This window comes from Misgurnus anguillicaudatus, chromosome 19 (genome assembly GCF_027580225.2).
Source record: "Misgurnus anguillicaudatus chromosome 19, ASM2758022v2, whole genome shotgun sequence".
In the NCBI taxonomy this organism is placed as follows: domain Eukaryota; kingdom Metazoa; phylum Chordata; class Actinopteri; order Cypriniformes; family Cobitidae; genus Misgurnus; species Misgurnus anguillicaudatus.
In genome coordinates, this window is record NC_073355.2 from 32,099,760 (window position 1) to 32,117,148 (window position 17,389).

Sequence of the window (17,389 nt, forward strand, 5' to 3'; positions counted from 1 at the left end):
CAAACCAAAGCTCAGGTTTTAGGAGATTAAATATAAAAATTACATTTTGCTCACTGTTGTTATTAAAACAAACTTTAACTGTAGTGGTTAAAGTCCCCCCAGACTTTGACTACTACAGAAAACTTTTTGTGATAAGAGAGAGAACTTAGCTTTACCCTTTCTTGATAGCATTCCTACTAATATTTAAAGTTATTCAGAGATCATATGAATCAATAAAATATATAAGTGTTACAGTTCAGCCCTAAGGCGCCACAGTGGACTTAATAAAGGCAAAACTTAGTTTCCATCCTTCGCTTTCTAACAGTTATTTCAAGTCACCAACTTGTATAAGTAAATAATTCTTTGCATATAGCAGACACAAGTTATTTATTTAGCAACCAATGTAGATGACCAATGACCAAATTAAACAAATCTTATGCAAAAAACGACAGTAAATCCAAAATATTGGATTGTACCTGAAACATGTACACACTCAGCTTTTCATTGCACTGTATACATGTTTGTTACACACACACACACAGACTCAAAGATGACACATCAGCTTGTTTTTCTCTGTAAGGTTCCCTGTTTTATTATTTGTTCAACAAAGAATAAAAAGAAAACACAAGTGACATCACAGATTCAATTAGTTAAGGACAAATCTAGCACATCAGAAACCTATTTAGTCTCTTTTGCATAAATTATAATGGGAGAAAGAATTGTTGATGAAAAATGTGGACTTGATGCTCTTTAGTTTTAAAACAAGTATTTGGTCCAGCACAGCGTCTGGATTCCCTGGACACATTTAGTAGTCAGGACCGTTCTTCTTTAGTTTGTTGTAGTCCATGTTTACTGCGTAAAACTTTAAAGGAAAAAGAAGAATTAGAAATTCTAATTGATAAACTGAGAGTCCATATTAAGCAGTTGAACAAGATAAGCATAACACGCACCCTCCTAAATCCATTAACTGCTGCCTGTTTAAGTATTGAACTTGAACTTGACTGCACATCAAATTCACATTAAGGCACAAGCTTGATTAGATTTGTGGCAACTAACAGAACACAAAATGAGCTTGTGAAGCGCTTAATGAATTAAACTCATTAAGATCCAAGATTAGGTCTCGATACGGTCTTTCAGTCACATTTCTTAATATGATCCCCTACAGCACTTTGGTAACAATGGCAGCATTTTACTACGCAGGCTGGTCAGTTAGCTTTTAAACTTAACATTACTGTTGCAGTATAACAACCTGAAGCCTGCTTTATCATCACATTAAAGAAATGTTTTCGATTCAAAGAAGTTAAGCTCTAATTATTTCATCAGTGCAGTGGACTCGATCAGCACCAAATATTTTGACTTGGCACTGATTTTGTAAAAACACTCGTAATGCACTTACACCGGAGGTCTATGGGGCAAATGCGATTCGGAAAGGTTTAATCCTGAAATGCGCAGCATTTTTGTTGAAGTGCTCACAGTAATCATTTCAGTACTAAACAGTGTATTAAGCTGTAATTGAGTTGTGAAGTTATCTAAATTGTAGGTTGATAAACTGCATGCATAAGAGACGTAGTTCTTATGGTTGGATTTCTCCTTTACAGTTTTTTTCAGATGCTAAGACACATTTCTCAATACTTAGGTCACTCCCGCAAAACACCTCACACAGTGAGCACAACAGAAGTCTATGTGGGCTAAACTGAGGATCAATTATCATTGCTTTGGCAGAAAATGCATTCAATGACTACATCTCTCAAATTTCATGAATTATTTTCTCACTCAGACACAAAAACTGCCAAAACTCTTTATATATACAGGCCAATTTGCACATGCTTGCATACTGTTTTCAAAACTTTTAAACTTATGTTCAAAACAATAACATAATACAAAACTAATTAAGACAGCAATTTCCTACATTTCTACAGTAATATCTTAATGAAATATATTTTAAATCTTAAAATTAAATGCTATAAAAACAATTGGCCAAATGGAGAAGAGGATGGTGTGTATACAAATTGTTGTATTTGGAATTACAAAAAATTAAAAATTAAATATTGAAGAATTCTGCATCATGTCTAATTCATTCCAGTAACATATATTGCAGTGAATTATAAACAGAGAAAACATTGTATAATGCTACATGTTGTTAGTGTTTTTTAGGTCATTGTTTTGTGGGTGACAAAGTGTGTTTGTCGGCTGTCAACTTTTGCAAGTGTTGTGGAAGAATGAGTTGATTTGAGACCTGAATAAAGTGTTTTGGTAGTTGTAGTGCATTTTGAATGTGAAATGAACTGCTCTGCCAAGCTGAAAGTTTGTTAGGAGAACTTTGTGAAGAGTTTTGCAAAAGTGACCCAAGTATTGAAAAATGTGTCCCAGCGTCTGGTAAAAACTGTAATACTGTCTGTTATTGCAATCTTTGAACGTATTATCCAAAACTAGCATTTAAACTTAACCGTTTTAAAAGATTGGATATTAAATGGCACACACAAGCTAAGCAATATTATCAAATATATGAATAATACTACAATTATTTTCTTTGATAATCAAGAAAACACCACAGACGCTTCTGATAGAGGTTAACTTATATTCAACCCACAGCATTTAATATCAAGATGATCGCAAGTAAAACAAAATAAAACTGTAATCTGTAAATATCAAGATGTTATTACTGGTAAAACCCTAATACACTTAAAGCAGTGGCGAGGCCAGAATTTTTTAATTTAGTGGACCTCTGTGAAATAGGGTGGACCTCAATGTCTACTCTCAAATTACCTTATTTTACAATATAGTGGTTAAACAAATTACATTACGTTTTTTGAGTCATCATGGATCGAATAATTTCAGATCAGCAAAAAATGGAAATAAGGAAAATATTAAAATGGCTTGAACGTTAACATTTGCACGTTTTAGAAACACATGCAAATGATAAACTTCCTATATAAATAGTTATTTATTTCTGAATTATGCATATTATTATGAGTGATTATTATTAAAGAGATTATTATAATTTATGCGCTATTTCTTCGACCTTTCCACAAAAAAAAGTTTGTGTCTCTTCTGACTGGGTGGGCCAGTGCCAACCTGGGGCCGGATTCACAAAACATTCTTAAGAAGAAAAATCTGCCATTTTTATCTTAAATTCAAGCTTAAGAAAAAAAGTTAAGAATATTTTGTATTCTCAAAAAAGCTTCTTAAGAAAGTTCTTATTTTTTTCCTTAAGTATGTTCCTTAAGAATTCCAATTCTCGAAAAATAAACTGTCTTAAATAACATCTTAAAGTTAGGATAACCTTACAATAGTCTTAAATCTAAAAATATAAGATGTTTTATAAGTTAATGTGATTGTTTTAAATGTGACATGTTGTATTTTGTAGTAAATAAGTATTAGTGATAATATTAGCAAACATTTAACTTCCTCCATAATAGCCTACATTCATTGTGAAATTACTTAACAGCTAAAAGTCGCTCTAAGCGGGAGGCGAACCGGTAATCGCTCCGTTATGTGAGTCGAGGGCTCCGAAACCGCGGGCACGCTTCACCCTCCACGTCCATCTCTTGACGCGTGAGCGCGGGAGACGAAGCCGTAGGCACGGAGAGTGAAGCACGCACACCCAGAGCGCTCGACCAGCATGACGGACCGATTGGGACATTATGGAATTATATTTATGCACCGCATTGCCTTAAAGGCGAAGTCCATGATGTTTGAAAGCCAATGTTGATATTTGAAATCACCTAAACAAACACGCCCCTACCCCAATAGAATCTGGACCTTCTGTTGATAGACCCGCCCCACACATACGCAACCCGGCATTTGATTTGATTTGATTGGCTATAAGTGTGTTTTGGTAGTCGGCCCATCTCCTTTTCCAAAGCGTTTTTCAAACATCGTGGGCTCCGCCTTTAATACTAGCTGGCCTCTGTTACAACAGCGAATAACATCCTGTTGTAGTCTAATGCATCAGTCGTTGTATCGCGTTAATGATCGCAAGGTAGTGAAAAGATTAATGGATAAGTGTATTGTTACCTCATTAGCAGGGTATCTTAATTCATTTAAAACCTTGTCATTTTATTCTTAAGACACAAATTTAAGATATTCTTAAGAAAAAAATTGAAAACTTCTTAAGAAATGTTTGAGAATTGCACTTAGGAACATTCTTACGCACTTCTTATAATTTATCTTAAGAACTTTCTTATTTTTTGTCTTAATAATGTTTTCGTGAATCCGGCCCCTGGCCCTTATGTAGCCTCGCCACTGACATAAAGCACTGAAGGTCACTGTGATCTCATACCTTGTACTGGTCAGTGGGGCCCAGTTTATTCCAGGGCTCTGGGTTGTTTTTCTTGTCCCAGCTGTGGAGATGGAGCAAATTAGGTTGCAAATGATTTAAAGAGCATGCATGATAAAACTGATTGGGTCAAGGTATTAAAACACTTTTAATAATTAGTACAGACCAATTCCAAATCAAACGTCATTTCTCTTCAAGTTAGGTGCAATGAAAGGTAACAGGCCTGCGTTTTATTATCAGTGGTGAGAGGCAGATGATTAATGGACTATTTTTACTGCACAGATGCTTACCAGACATCCGGGTTACGGATGGCCAAGCGAGCCAGATATGAAAGAGACATGGTGCATCCACCACCAATGAAAATAAAGAGTGGGATCAGCTAGAGAGAGAAATGGAGAAAAAAACAACTGTAACAACTTGAAGATGTCAACAAAACATTGGAGCTTGACAAATGTAGCCATTATAAACGTAGCAGCATGTTTAAAAAAAGAAATGATTGTGTTCAATGGAAAAACAACAACAGGTGTATACAGTGTTGGAACAACATGAAGGTAAATCTCAATTTTTATTACAGTGACCTTTACTTTTTATTTTCAAAGGCGATTAGAGTAATTGTAAGTTATTTCTATACATATTCAATTGGTATTATGGCAATAAAATATGATCAACCCCTGCAATAAGCACTTGATAAGTGATTTTTTGATGTTTTTTAGTCTGCCAACAATCTGTGTGGTTCTAATTTCATGTTTAAGTCACCAGTCAGTCAAAATAATTATCATTTAAACAGTATCTACGTGCCCCAAAATTCAACTTTGCGTTTGTGTATACTTAATAAAGTCCAAGAGATGGACAAAACTAAACAATAAAAACAAAGTCCCAACAAATGAAGACTAACAACTAATGAAAACGTAAATGACAGTAATAATAGTTTACGCCATACTGTCCTCAGTTTAACACGCGCGTCCTTGAGGTTCAGATGTCAGTGCTGTCACGTCACGTGACAGGCGGGCCACCTGTGGCCGGAGTTTGCTTTTATCAAGTATGCATATTTATTCTATTCTGAAATAAACGATAGTCATATTAAAAAAATCACATAATCATCGTCCACTATAACGAGTGTGTTTTATTTATTTCGTTAAGAGTCAAAAGACTCGAGAATGATTTGACACTTCGACATGATTGCGCAGTTTCAGCTATAAACCAAGAGTGGTTTCTAACGAATACAACACATTAACGAGGCGTATAACACGAAAAACAAAGCACTATGTAACTTAAAACTTAAATTTTTAGAGATAAGTTTATAAATATACACGACTTTTCTATGTATGATGTTTAAGTTAGCTTGCCCGACATGTTCAACGTTAATCGTGGCGCGATCGTGAGGACGCCGCATTTTAGCACTAAACGATTTTCTGTTACAATATTTTTAACATTTATTTTGTTGATAAGTAAGGTATATGTGTCCTAGACTGACAGGATGTACAGCATTCCATAGCAGTGACGCTAACCGGTAACGGTTCTAAAACACGTTCCTCAAATATTGTTTTATAAAGGTAAACCCGTTTCACAATCACAATTCACTTACGGCAGGGTGGCTCCTGAGTTGCCGACTGATCACGTTCAGCATTGTGATAAATGAGATGAATCAAAACTCCCAAAATGTACTGAAGAGTGCGGCTTAAACGCGGCCTACGTGAGCTCTAGTACAATCCTTTCAGCACTGGGAAGGGACACATGGGACCCATGGCACCTTACAGAGTTTGCCTGATTTAAAATAGCAGAGTTTTGTATGTTGAGGATATTTTGTCATCATATTGACAGTTTAAATTATTATTATTCCACAAAACACTAAAATGATGGTTAATGTAAATATGTGTAAGGTGGGATTTTTCAGAGTATTATTAAATGTTGAGGTATTTTGTAACGGCATTGCTTTGGATACCCTCAAATACAGACGGACGTACTTCAGTGTGCTGTTAACGTAGTAGTGCAGGGGTTAGAGAAGGTCGGTGTAGGTCGTTATTAATAAAGTGCATGTAATAGTTAGGCTAACTTAGACAAGTTAGTAACTCAATTTGTACAGTTAATGGGTTTTGATTTGATCTTTAAACACATTTGTAAGCATTTTTTTTACTTTTTAGTTAAAAATTTGAGTTGGTAATGGATGTCATTTTTTAAGTGTGTCAGAGATCAATCTGTCATAACTAGTATACAATATAAAAGTCGATTTTAGGACCGTTATTATTTTTGTAATATCTTTCTCATTAAATTTCTTTATTAAAATATGTCGTACTGAATATAATTAATGTTTTTTATAATTAACAATTATTATAATGTAAATATTTTTTTTATTTTTGTGGTAAAGCATATATATTTCTTTAAAATTTATACTATCAAAACTAAATTTTTATTTAGTTTTTTATTATTTTTATTGCATTGTCATATTATAGGATTTCCATCAATTAACAGTCAGGATTCAACAGCCATTTTTGCCTTGTTGTATATATAGATGCTCAATCACAGCATTATTGAAAATGCATTAAAGCATGTAAAACCACACTTCCACAACAAGTCAATGATTACAAACTAATTTTATTAACATTAGGCCTGCCTCAAAAGATATCACTACTTCTAACCACAGAATTTTGTGCATTGATCTAAAATACCACAGCTACACTTCATCCTGCATTTTGCATTCATGGGACTTGATGCCAAAACAACCTTGAAATTTCATCATAAAAATGAGTTTGAGATTAAAATAACAAAGCGAGAAAGAAAAAGAAGAAAAACTCTTCATCATCCATTTTTGCTGTGACGCCCTCAGGGCAGCTTGTTCAAATGGCGAGTGTGAAAATATAGTTTTGCTTTGCTGCCAGTTTTCCTCAGCTAGCTCTTTTAATCAGATTGCCTTCTTGACATCCGGCCGTGTTTGTTTCCCCGCAATTTCATTTTCGGTTCTGAATTGCACATTAACCTTTCCTCAAAGTTCCTGTTAAACAAACAGTCACTGCGATCACATTTATGAGATGTGCAGTGTTGACTCTTGTCAGGTACATTTGATCCGATTTAAGTGCTCATCTTTTGCTCTTGTCCTGTCAAGAGAACCAGAGATAGGACTACACATTGTCTGCGACACTATTGTGTTATCACACCACCTATGAGTACATGCACTTTAAAAGGTGTGTCTGAAAATAGGCACATTACACACAGGCGCATGTCTAGGGTTGTGCGTTTAATGTCATTTAATTGTTTACTCTTCCCAAACAGAACGAGAACATGACGCTGGCAGACATGAGAGAGGATTTGGCAGACGTTCCCCAGTGACAGCTGGTCAATTGCATTATCCAGCAACCTGATTAGGTTTCCCTTTTATTTAAACACTCATAACAATTCCAAGTAGATCCCTGCTTAGATAGGCAGACTACAATTCATCTATAAAATATGATTTTTATTCTTACCCAAGGATACAATACAATGAAGATTATATCTTTTTTGTGTAAAAAAAAAAAACTTTGCTTCTTTACTGACCTCCAAGACGACACATGAGATTACTCAGGATTTGAATATAAATATGACATTATTAAGTATGAAAATTCATGTTTTGACAAAAAATATCTAAGTGGGTCTGTCTGTGAACTTATAAAAACAGCCTCCCACAATCTGTAAATGATATGTGTGTATTTCATACACAATATAAACAGCACGCACAGGCAGACATACACACTTCCTGGGGAATGCACTGACAATAAAACAGGATTCACTGCCTTAACATTAGGGCAGAACCCGCCTGTCTCATTTCTCGGCTGACATGTAGGTGTATTTAAATATGTCAAAAAAAAAAAAAGGATGAATCTGGGTAGTTAAAAATTCAGTGGTTGTCTCGCTGGGAGTGTTCCAGGAAGTACATTCAAACTGTGAGCACTTTTTAGACTACGGTTTATAAATAGGATCTTTATCCAACCTTTATCCGTTTTGATTTTGCTTTAAAATTTCAGCATAACAGATTATTAACAGGCACAGATACACTGTAGTCTGCACCTTTACTGTTACCATGGATACCATTTGGAGAGATGAAAGGCAAATATATCCCATAATTAAATGTTCAGAGTATAATAACAATACTTTGAGTGCTAAAACGTAAAATCTGCAGTAAACCACTGATGGAATTAGTGCTGTAAAGTGTTTAGAGGATAAATTCTGTAGGAGTCCGCACACAGACAATCTTTAGTGCGTCGTCTTCTTAGGAGTCTTTCCAAATTTGGCATCCAGTCCGAGTCCGAGGAAGACAGAGCAGAGTCATGGTCAGGCTTATTATAAATATCCACCTTCTATGTTCTCTTGACTGATTATTAGCACTGCTAGATACAGAAAATCTCAACTTTAATAAGCATTGCCAGTCAAAAGTTTGGACAGGAACCGAATCTGCGTCTCATGACCTTAATAACCCTCATGATGATCTAAACCAGGGGTGCCCAAACTCGGTCCTGAAGGGCCGGTGTCCTGCAGAGTTTAGCGCCAACCCTAATCCAACACCTGAATCGGCTAATTAAGGTCTTACTAAGCATACTAGAAACTCCAGGCAAGTGTCCTGAGGCAAGTTGAAGCTAAACTCTGCAGGACACCGGCCCTGTCGGCACGCTTAAAAATAGCATTGTAGACAGATATCAAATTAACTTTTTTCTTCGTTGGATGAGTTGGACCAGGCATATAAAAGCAGCCAACAATTGCCCACCAAAATGGGAAGTCATACAAAAGGACTCAAAATAACATCCCAGAATGCACCGCATTAAGTTGGTTAAGAAAATGCCCAAAGTGTGTAAAGATGTAATCTAGTCAAAGGGTGAATACTTTGAAGAAACGAAAATATAAGCCTCTGGCGCAGTAACATCATCGCTCTAACTACTCCCCCCCCTCACGTAAATATTACTGCGCCCAAAGTCGAAGTGCTCTTCCGCCATACAGTATAGTTCTCACGTTTTATTTTGTGCCACCATTCTTACTCCTTTTACTACTCATGTCTTGAAATAGGGGAAGCATGGAAGTGTTTGGTGGCTTCTAAATTCATCCCTGTTTGGATCCTAAGGAATGAATGGGGCTAGGTTAAATGCTAACACATTCACAATGCGCTGTAAAAAGATTAAGTGCACGCAATAAAAAAAGATAGGTATGTATTAATTCATCTAAGCTGAGGTAAGAACATAGTAAAATATTGAAAAATGGTGTTTTCCTTTAACTAACTTGACAGAGTGGAAAATTAAACATGATCCAAAAGAACAAATAGTAAACATACAATATATTACAAAACAAAAATACACTGAACGTTTTTTTTTTCAGTTCACTCACCGAGGAAGACAAGGATTGTCCCGACCCACTGCATAGTGTTGATGACGTTCCCAAACAACAGCACGGAACCCAGGATGGTGAAGAATTTCCGAGTCGTCGTGATGATGGAACAGGTGAGTGGTCCGAAATACACCACAGTCATAAAGATGAAGGTCTAGGGTAGGATCATGACGAGAGGCCGTTTATTACAACAAAATATGTGGCACTTTTAGTAATGTTTATTATTATTTTGTACACAATTATTATTAATGGGAATGTGTATATAAATGATGGTAATGTTGTGTACACACAAAAATCAAACCTACCTGTCCAAGAGCGCTGGTGATACCAAACAGAAGGATATTATTGATGATGTTAGGATAGCGTTCAGTAAATGTCAAAAAATCCCACACTTCACCCGTCCAGAGCACAGCTTTGGGGAGGAGAGAGATAAAAAATTTCAAGCAAAGGTTATAAGCACGGTTCAGATAATCTTTTGCCACACTAGCTTCGAGAAAATATGCTGGGCATAAACATTTAGAAGAAATAAAACTTTGCATTATTTTTATAAAAAATGGATTTGCCCCTAGGACAATTTGATTGTTTAAAAGTAATGGAAAATCTTTTATTTACTCGCCAAATCCAAATCCATTCCACATTTCTGGTTTTGTTATGTGCTATTCTGTCATATTTTGCATGGTCTGAACAGAAACTAAAGCAGAAAAACTTTATAATTTCTGACAACTTAGAGAAAAGAAAGCGCCATAGGAAGATTCCTCTGGTTTCATAATGAGATGCCTGGAAGGAAGGAAGTTTGATGCATGTGTGATGAGATTAAAGATTAAAAGTGTGGAACAGATGCCTTTCAGAGATGAAGCAGACAGACCGAACAGCTGCTGGAGATCAGCAGGGCTGCTTTTGACATCCCTGCCCCATCATAACAACACTCACATTATCCATAGAGCCAGAGCTCCCCCTACTGGATGACAAACTCACACACACTAAAGAAATAGCGTTCCTGTAGCCCAGTGTTTCCCAATCCTGGTCTTCGAGCACCCCCTCCCAGAAAGTTTTAGATGTCTCCTTATTTAACACACCTGATTCAACTAATCAGCCTCCTTCCAAAATGATAAACATGTCTCCCTAACAAGCTGATGAGTTGAATCAGGTGTGTTAAATAAGGAGACATCTAAAACCTTTTTGGAGGGGGTGCGCGAGGACCAGGATTGGGAAACACTGCTGTAGCCCAAATGATTTTTGCATTGTATTAGCAGTACAAAAGGTCATGGGTTTGATTGCAAAGAACACAGAAACTGATTAAAATTGTATACCATGTAATGCACTGCAAGTCGAAAAGTGTCTGCCAAATCATGCATAAATGTCCTGACAAACAGTTCTTAATTAAAGGGATAGCTCACCCAAAAATGAAAACTCTGTCATCATTCACTCACCCTCATGTTGTCACAAACCTGGATTAACAATAACCAAACCACTCTTGGACCCCATCCACTTCCATAGTATTCTTTTTTCCTACTATGGAAGCGAATGGGGTCCACGAACGGTTTGGTTACAAAATTTCTCAAAATATCTTCCTTTGTGTTCATCAGAACAAAGAAATTTATGTGGATTCATAAAAACACGAGAGTGAGTAAATCATGACAGAATTTTATTTTTGGGTGAACTATCCCTTTAATATATGACGTTTGTGTATTTATTCTGGAAAGGAAATCATTTTTAACTTCTCTTTTCAGCAAAGTAGCCATAGTTGCCACATAGATTTAAAAGTTAAACACAGCACACATCTATTAAATAGAAATGTTATGGTAAATAAAATAAAATACATTTATTTTGAATGAACACAAGGAAGATTGCAATTGAATGATTTTCATTTATAATAAAATAACAACACAGATAAATAATACTTTTTTCGTAACTCTATGTATCTTTTTTCAAGAATAATAAAATTGAATAACAAAATTATTTAAACTACCAATTTTAAAGGATTAGTTCACTTTAAAATAAAAATTATGTTATCATTTACTCACCCTCGTGTTGTTCTAAACCTGTATGAGTTTTTTATTTTAATAAACACAAAAGAAGATATTTTGATAAATGATGGTAAGCACACAGTTGACGGTACCTATTGAATCCCATCATATTTGTTTTTTCCTACTATGGAAGTCAATGGTTCGAATCAGCTGTGTGCTTACCATCATTTATCAAAATATCTTCTTTTGTGTTCATCAGAAAAAAGAAACTCATACAGGTTTAGAACAACATGAGGATGAGAAAATTACAGAATTTTCATTTTTGGGTGAACGATCCCGTAGCCTCTTATGGAACGGCTGAAATTCCACAAGGGGGCGTATTTGTTCCTCAGACGTTGCACAATAAACATGACATCCGAATATATTCATTATAAATCGTGAATGAAAAGTGAGATTCGAACGAATGTCCATTAGTGAACTAATTGTATGCACTATTTATATCGTAATTTGGTCAGAAACGTCAAGATTGTGAGATGAACAAATCGTTTTGGATTAAAAGGCTTGGATATTCCATTTTCTTGGACTTTTGGGGATTTATGAACAATTTGTTTTGGACAATTTCACCGAAGCGGATGAAGGTAAGTAAATATCCCAAATCGGCGCCGCCCGGTTCCGGTAACTAACAACTAGATTACAGTTTTATGACTGCTAAAAATCATATTATGCTTTGTGTGTGCGCTTAATGGAATCCCTAAAGTCTAAGCTTTCCAACAATGTGCCGCATGACAGTATATTTTAAAGATTTAATGCTTCAAAGTTACAATGACGTAATGCAGCCTCACGTGCAAGGGAAGGGGTGTACCGTGTACGGCACAGTGTTCCTTGTCAGGTTAAACACCTAACAAGGTGCTGTTAAACCCTTTGTCTTAACCCTCACATACTCGCAATTGTAAACTGGGTTAAAAATATGAAGCAGATTTATGAAACCGATAATTATTAAATCGGCTGAAAAACACACTCTTTAGAAAACCTAAAGGTTAAATAAAAAGCTAATTGATACATATTCCTAAAACGTTAAAAACTATATTTTATATTTCTGTTCATATTCAATATAAGTCAAGTAAGGCAGACAGACATCTTAAATATACAGAATATATAGGTTTCCTGCTTCAGTCAGTTACAAAATATGAATGATACAGAGAACTTTCTGGAACACTTTAACCCTCTATAAATACTTACACATTCCTAGGACCAGCGTGGACCAAAGGTTGACATTTAACATCATGTGATTGGCTCCCGTCTGATAACGCGCCCTCATGTGATCCTGAGAAACACCTGTCAGCCCATCCAGGGTTAGAGAGAGCAGCTACAATCAAAGAGAAGCCACACATCAGGTTATTTTAAAATTGAGGACAAGAGATCGTAAACTTGGTCATCCTCTAGGGGAAAATGTGGAATAAAGACCAACCAGCAGCATTTCTCCAAAGCCAAATATGTGCTCATCTGATGTGGTGGAGCCTTTGTTGGGTTTGTAGAGGAAGAGGGCGACCCCAGTGACGATCAATAACACACACACATATTTTGCCATGGGATATTTTTTTCTTAGGATTGTGACACCCAGAATCATTACTGTGGAAACAAAAAATATAAATAAATAGCGCATAGGAAATATATACTCTTGTGTTAGTCACTAAACAAAAAACTTTTAAATGGGATGAAATTGGAGCTACATTGACACCCAACAGTATTTGGCCACACTTGCTAATGCTATTGCATGCATTACACAACAAAATATCAAACCAACTGGAAACAACTCCGTGAGGTTTCTTCACTTTTTATAACCATTTTGCCAATGGATTTTACTGGTAAACACGTTCCACTTAGTAAAAGTATGTTCGTAGTTTTGTCTTGGTTTATTATGACCAACCGAACATAGATATATTGCTTGAGAGCTGCACCTTTGTGTGAAAATTGTGTAATTTGAGGTGTACTACAGTCAAACCAGTACAGCATGTTTTACATTCTTGACTGAATCTGCGTTCGTGTGATTACAACAGATAAGGATGATATTATCTTACCTGGGATTGGTTTACAGGATTTTCCCAACACCTAAAAAATATCAAGAATCATAAGCTCAATGGTGCGAGATAGAGAGGGCGATATGCAAGTAATGAGTCATACAGACCTGTGTGGGATAGTTGACATATTGCAATGCAGAGTTACTGGACACCATGGCGCCCAGGTAAGACAAAGAGCACACGCCATATAGCCAGCTTTTTGTGTGGTCCTGCTTCGCGCCATCAAAACACCATATTACTACAAACACAGAAATGAGAATAAGAAATTTCTTACAGAAAGTTGCTGTATCCCAACCGGTCGACCATTGCATTAGCAATGCAAAGGTAATCACGTATTTAAAGGGACACTCCACTATATGCTCATTTTCCAGCTCCCCTAGAGTTAAACACTTGATTTTTACCGTTTTTGAATCCATTCAGCCGATCTCCGGGTCTGGTGCCACCATTTTTGGCATAGCTTGGCGTGGTCCGTTGAATCTGATTAGACCATTAGCATTGCACAAAAAATAAACAAAGAGTTTGAATATTTTTCCTATTTAAAACTTGACTCTTCTGTAGTTACATCGTGCACTAAGACCGACGGAAAATGAAAAGTTGTGATTTTCTAGGCCGATATGGCTAGGAACTATACTCTCATTCTGGCGTAATAATCAAGGACTTTGCTGCTGTAACATGAGTGCAGGAGGTGCAATGATATTACGCAGTGTCTGAAAATAGTCACATGCCATTGAAAGATTTTAAGGGGCGGTTCACATTTCGCGTCTAAACCGTGCAGAAAACTGGTTGGTTGTTCTTGTAACATGAACTGCAGTGCGCTTGGGACATTCTAAAAAGTTGAAATGTTTTTAACTTGATACGCTGCAGTCATGCCTGGAAAAAAACAAACACGTCGCTATCGTTATGAGCGCGCCTACATTTGAAATAACAAACTTGAGCGTGCAAAAGACACGATATGTGAACCGCCCCTAAGGGGACTATTTTCGGCTGCTGCATAATATCATTGCACCTCCTGCAGCCATGTTATGGCAGCAAAGCCCTTGATTATTACGCCAGAATGAAAGAATAGTTCCTAGCCATATCTGCCTAGAAAATCACAACTTTCAAGTTTCTGTCAGCCTTAGTACTCGATTTAACTAAAGAAGAGTCAAGTTTTATATAGAAAAAATATTGAAACTCTTTGGTTATTTTTAGCGCAATGCCAACGGTCCAATGAGACTCAATGGATTATGCTAAGCCATGCCAAAAGTGGTACCGCCAAACCCGGAGATCGGCTAAATGGACTCCAAAAAGGCGAAAATCAAACGTCCAACTCTAGAGGAGCTGGAAAATTTTCAAAAAAAGTGGAGTGTCCCTTTAATGCAATGTAAGTCACTTTATAAAGCATCTGCCAAATGCATAAATGTGGCAAGTCTTACAGATTTTGGCGAAAGCAGCATTTATGATGCACTGGATGAAGACAAGTGTGGTGGCGTAACGAAACTTCTCTTTCTTCCCAGCGTGACTGTATTCCCCTCGCGTGCTAAAAAAGACACAAAAAACGGAAGCATTATGGGACTGAAGCTCACAGTGAGACTTGATAATTGTTAATGGTAAGAAAAGCAACACTTGGAGTACATGAATATGTTGTTGTGAATGAAGTACTCTTACATTAATTCTTAATAAAAAGGATTTCCTTTATAGAAAAATGTTCTCAGAGATTTAAACATGGTAAGATATTACAGATAATCGATGTCTGGTGTACATTAACAACAGAAAACCAGTTCCCATGTGACACAAACCATTATCATGACGCATCAAGGGGAATGCATTGTGTTGAGTTGTGTTAATTAGGCCACACACCTTCAGGGATTTTGAACACTACACACAAACTGTAATATTATCTGGTAAATTTAAATGAAACACTGGTCCTGTGAAAAGATGACACCTGTATTATGTGACAGTCCACCCAAAAAGAAGTGGGAGTGGCCCGTGCTTCTTTAGCCACTGAGAAATGCTCATTGCCCGTCAATCATTTACGCGTCCTGGTGAGCTGACATTCGGATTTGTTAGCTTGCCTGTGGGGGCGGAACTTTAAGAAAGGGGGCGTATAGTCAAAGGTTTTCCATACGGCAAAAGTTTGCAAAATTAGCTCAGGTTTTAGAAACAAATGTATAACAATAAATGTCAAAAATCAGAGTTCACTGTCTCTGAAAAGTAAAGTAACTTATGGCAAGCTAACGGACTCTACACTATTATAATACAGTGTAGAAAATACAGACAGAATAACCGGCAAGGAGAAATAACTAAAGAGTCGTGACTCGTGTCCTATCTTACTATTAAAACATAGCCACAGATTACCCTCCTGCTGTAACAACTAAACATTTGAATAAAAATGAATATATATATAAGTTAGACGCAAATAATGTTGTACATTACTTCAGCACACGGTCTTCCGTACATAAAGAAACATCTAGAATGCTATGCATACTCTTCCCATGCTCTTACATTGTCTCCTGCAGTATCCCATAGTAAAAGTAACAGACGAACACGCCGAAGAAACAGACGATGAACCGGAGCCGTTCGTTCTGCCAAAGCGACGGTTTGCTTGTTCCCTTGCCGGTGGCCATGCTATTGTCCTGCAGTCTCGGTATGGACACGGACACCACTCCGCTCCCAGTACCCCGCGATCCTGCGTCCCGATCCACTCTACCGGCTAGTAACGGCCCGGAAATGATGACGCGACTCTCCTTCTTCTCTCAGTTGATGACGAGACTCTTCTTTCTCTGCTATTACTTGTATAGCCGTAAAGCGTCGTAAAATAATGAAGATATCACACTATTGCCCTGACAACTTGATATATTTTCTTTTACAAATCAGTGAACAAAAGCAGCACAAATGTGCGCGCGCTAGCCGTGTCCAAACGTCCGCATCCTCGACATTTATATGTGCGATGAATGCACGTCACTTATCTTCAAATACTGTGTTCAGAGGGTTTAATTATTACATATGTCTGTTTTGGACATTTAGGACATGTAAATGAGAAATGCTGCATGGACACTCTCTAATAAATGTTTTCATGAACGCGTCAGAGACGCTTGATGAAACGGACCCGTTACACAGTGAGTCTGTTCGTGCTGCCTGTTACTTTAGGGATGGAGAAATGTAGACAGATTTTAAGTAACTTATGCCATTAAAGCTGATTCATGTCATTATTTTCTAAGCCATGGCGATTTAGTAATAGTTTTGCTATCTTTTTTTGTATAGTTTTATGTATTTCTTCGCACAATAATAATGCACTCGGAGCAGAACTGCAAGTCTTGGTATTTTAGTCGGGTTTGTACATTTTTAACATACTTCATTTTGTATTAATTCACACTTTTCTATTCTCATAGTAACTACAGCGCCTTTTATGTTTTAATTTTTATTCTAAATTATTAACAGCAAGATGTTAATTGTCAATTTGATGAAGGCAATAGACCCGGACTCCTATAAACATATCTAAAGGGCCTTTCTTTAAAGCAAGCGGTTGTTTTTTACGTCTCGGTATGTGGATTATTTTGATTGGTCCAAATAAGCAAAAGCTGACGACATGCTGCAAATGACAGGACTGGATTCTGAAAGAGGGCGGGGCATATCTTTTTTTGATAAAAAAAACGTGTGAATGACAGCTTTACAGCATATCAAGATACACACATTAACCATTTAAAAAAATTCAATTCAACAATGTCAGGAAAGATAATATACATTAAGGATGTACAATGTTT

At 36.6% G+C, this 17,389-nt stretch overlaps 2 protein-coding genes across 2 annotated transcripts; both read right to left on the minus strand.

The window, feature by feature from the left end:
- Window positions 1-542: 542 nt before the first annotated feature.
- ndufa4a (NDUFA4 mitochondrial complex associated a) lies at window positions 543-6,004 on the minus strand. The gene is made up of 4 exons (XM_055194455.2): window positions 5,844-6,004; window positions 4,549-4,637; window positions 4,262-4,322; window positions 543-841 (listed from the first exon to the last, which is right to left on the minus strand). Exons 1-4 carry the CDS (start codon window positions 5,883-5,885, stop codon window positions 785-787), a joined length of 249 nt encoding a protein of 82 aa, XP_055050430.1. The 5' UTR covers window positions 5,886-6,004; the 3' UTR covers window positions 543-784.
- Window positions 6,005-7,471: 1,467 nt separating this feature from the next.
- Window positions 7,472-16,672, minus strand: slc35b1 (solute carrier family 35 member B1). The gene is made up of 9 exons (XM_073857481.1): window positions 16,131-16,672; window positions 15,062-15,165; window positions 13,754-13,884; window positions 13,647-13,677; window positions 13,037-13,197; window positions 12,808-12,934; window positions 9,907-10,013; window positions 9,613-9,755; window positions 7,472-8,546 (listed from the first exon to the last, which is right to left on the minus strand). Exons 1-9 carry the CDS (start codon window positions 16,250-16,252, stop codon window positions 8,483-8,485), a joined length of 990 nt encoding a protein of 329 aa, XP_073713582.1. The 5' UTR covers window positions 16,253-16,672; the 3' UTR covers window positions 7,472-8,482.
- Window positions 16,673-17,389: the final 717 nt, after the last annotated feature.

Excerpts from the sequence above, each read along its gene's own strand:
- ndufa4a (XM_055194455.2), bottom strand. The coding sequence starts at position 5,885 with ATGCTGAACGTGATCAGTCGGCAACTCAGGAGCCACCCTGCC. Across the intron at positions 4,638-5,843 it reads AACTCAGGAGCCACCCTGCC|CTGATCCCACTCTTTATTTT; the intron begins GTAAGTGAATTG and ends TTCTCTCTCTAG. Across the intron at positions 842-4,261 it reads GCCCCACTGACCAGTACAAG|TTTTACGCAGTAAACATGGA; the intron begins GTATGAGATCAC and ends TTTCCTTTAAAG.
- slc35b1 (XM_073857481.1), bottom strand. The coding sequence starts at position 16,252 with ATGGCCACCGGCAAGGGAACAAGCAAACCGTCGCTTTGGCAGAACGAA. Across the intron at positions 12,935-13,036 it reads GCTTTGGAGAAATGCTGCTG|CTGCTCTCTCTAACCCTGGA; the intron begins GTTGGTCTTTAT and ends CTTTGATTGTAG. Across the intron at positions 9,756-9,906 it reads TCACCAGCGCTCTTGGACAG|ACCTTCATCTTTATGACTGT; the intron begins GTAGGTTTGATT and ends ATCCTACCCTAG.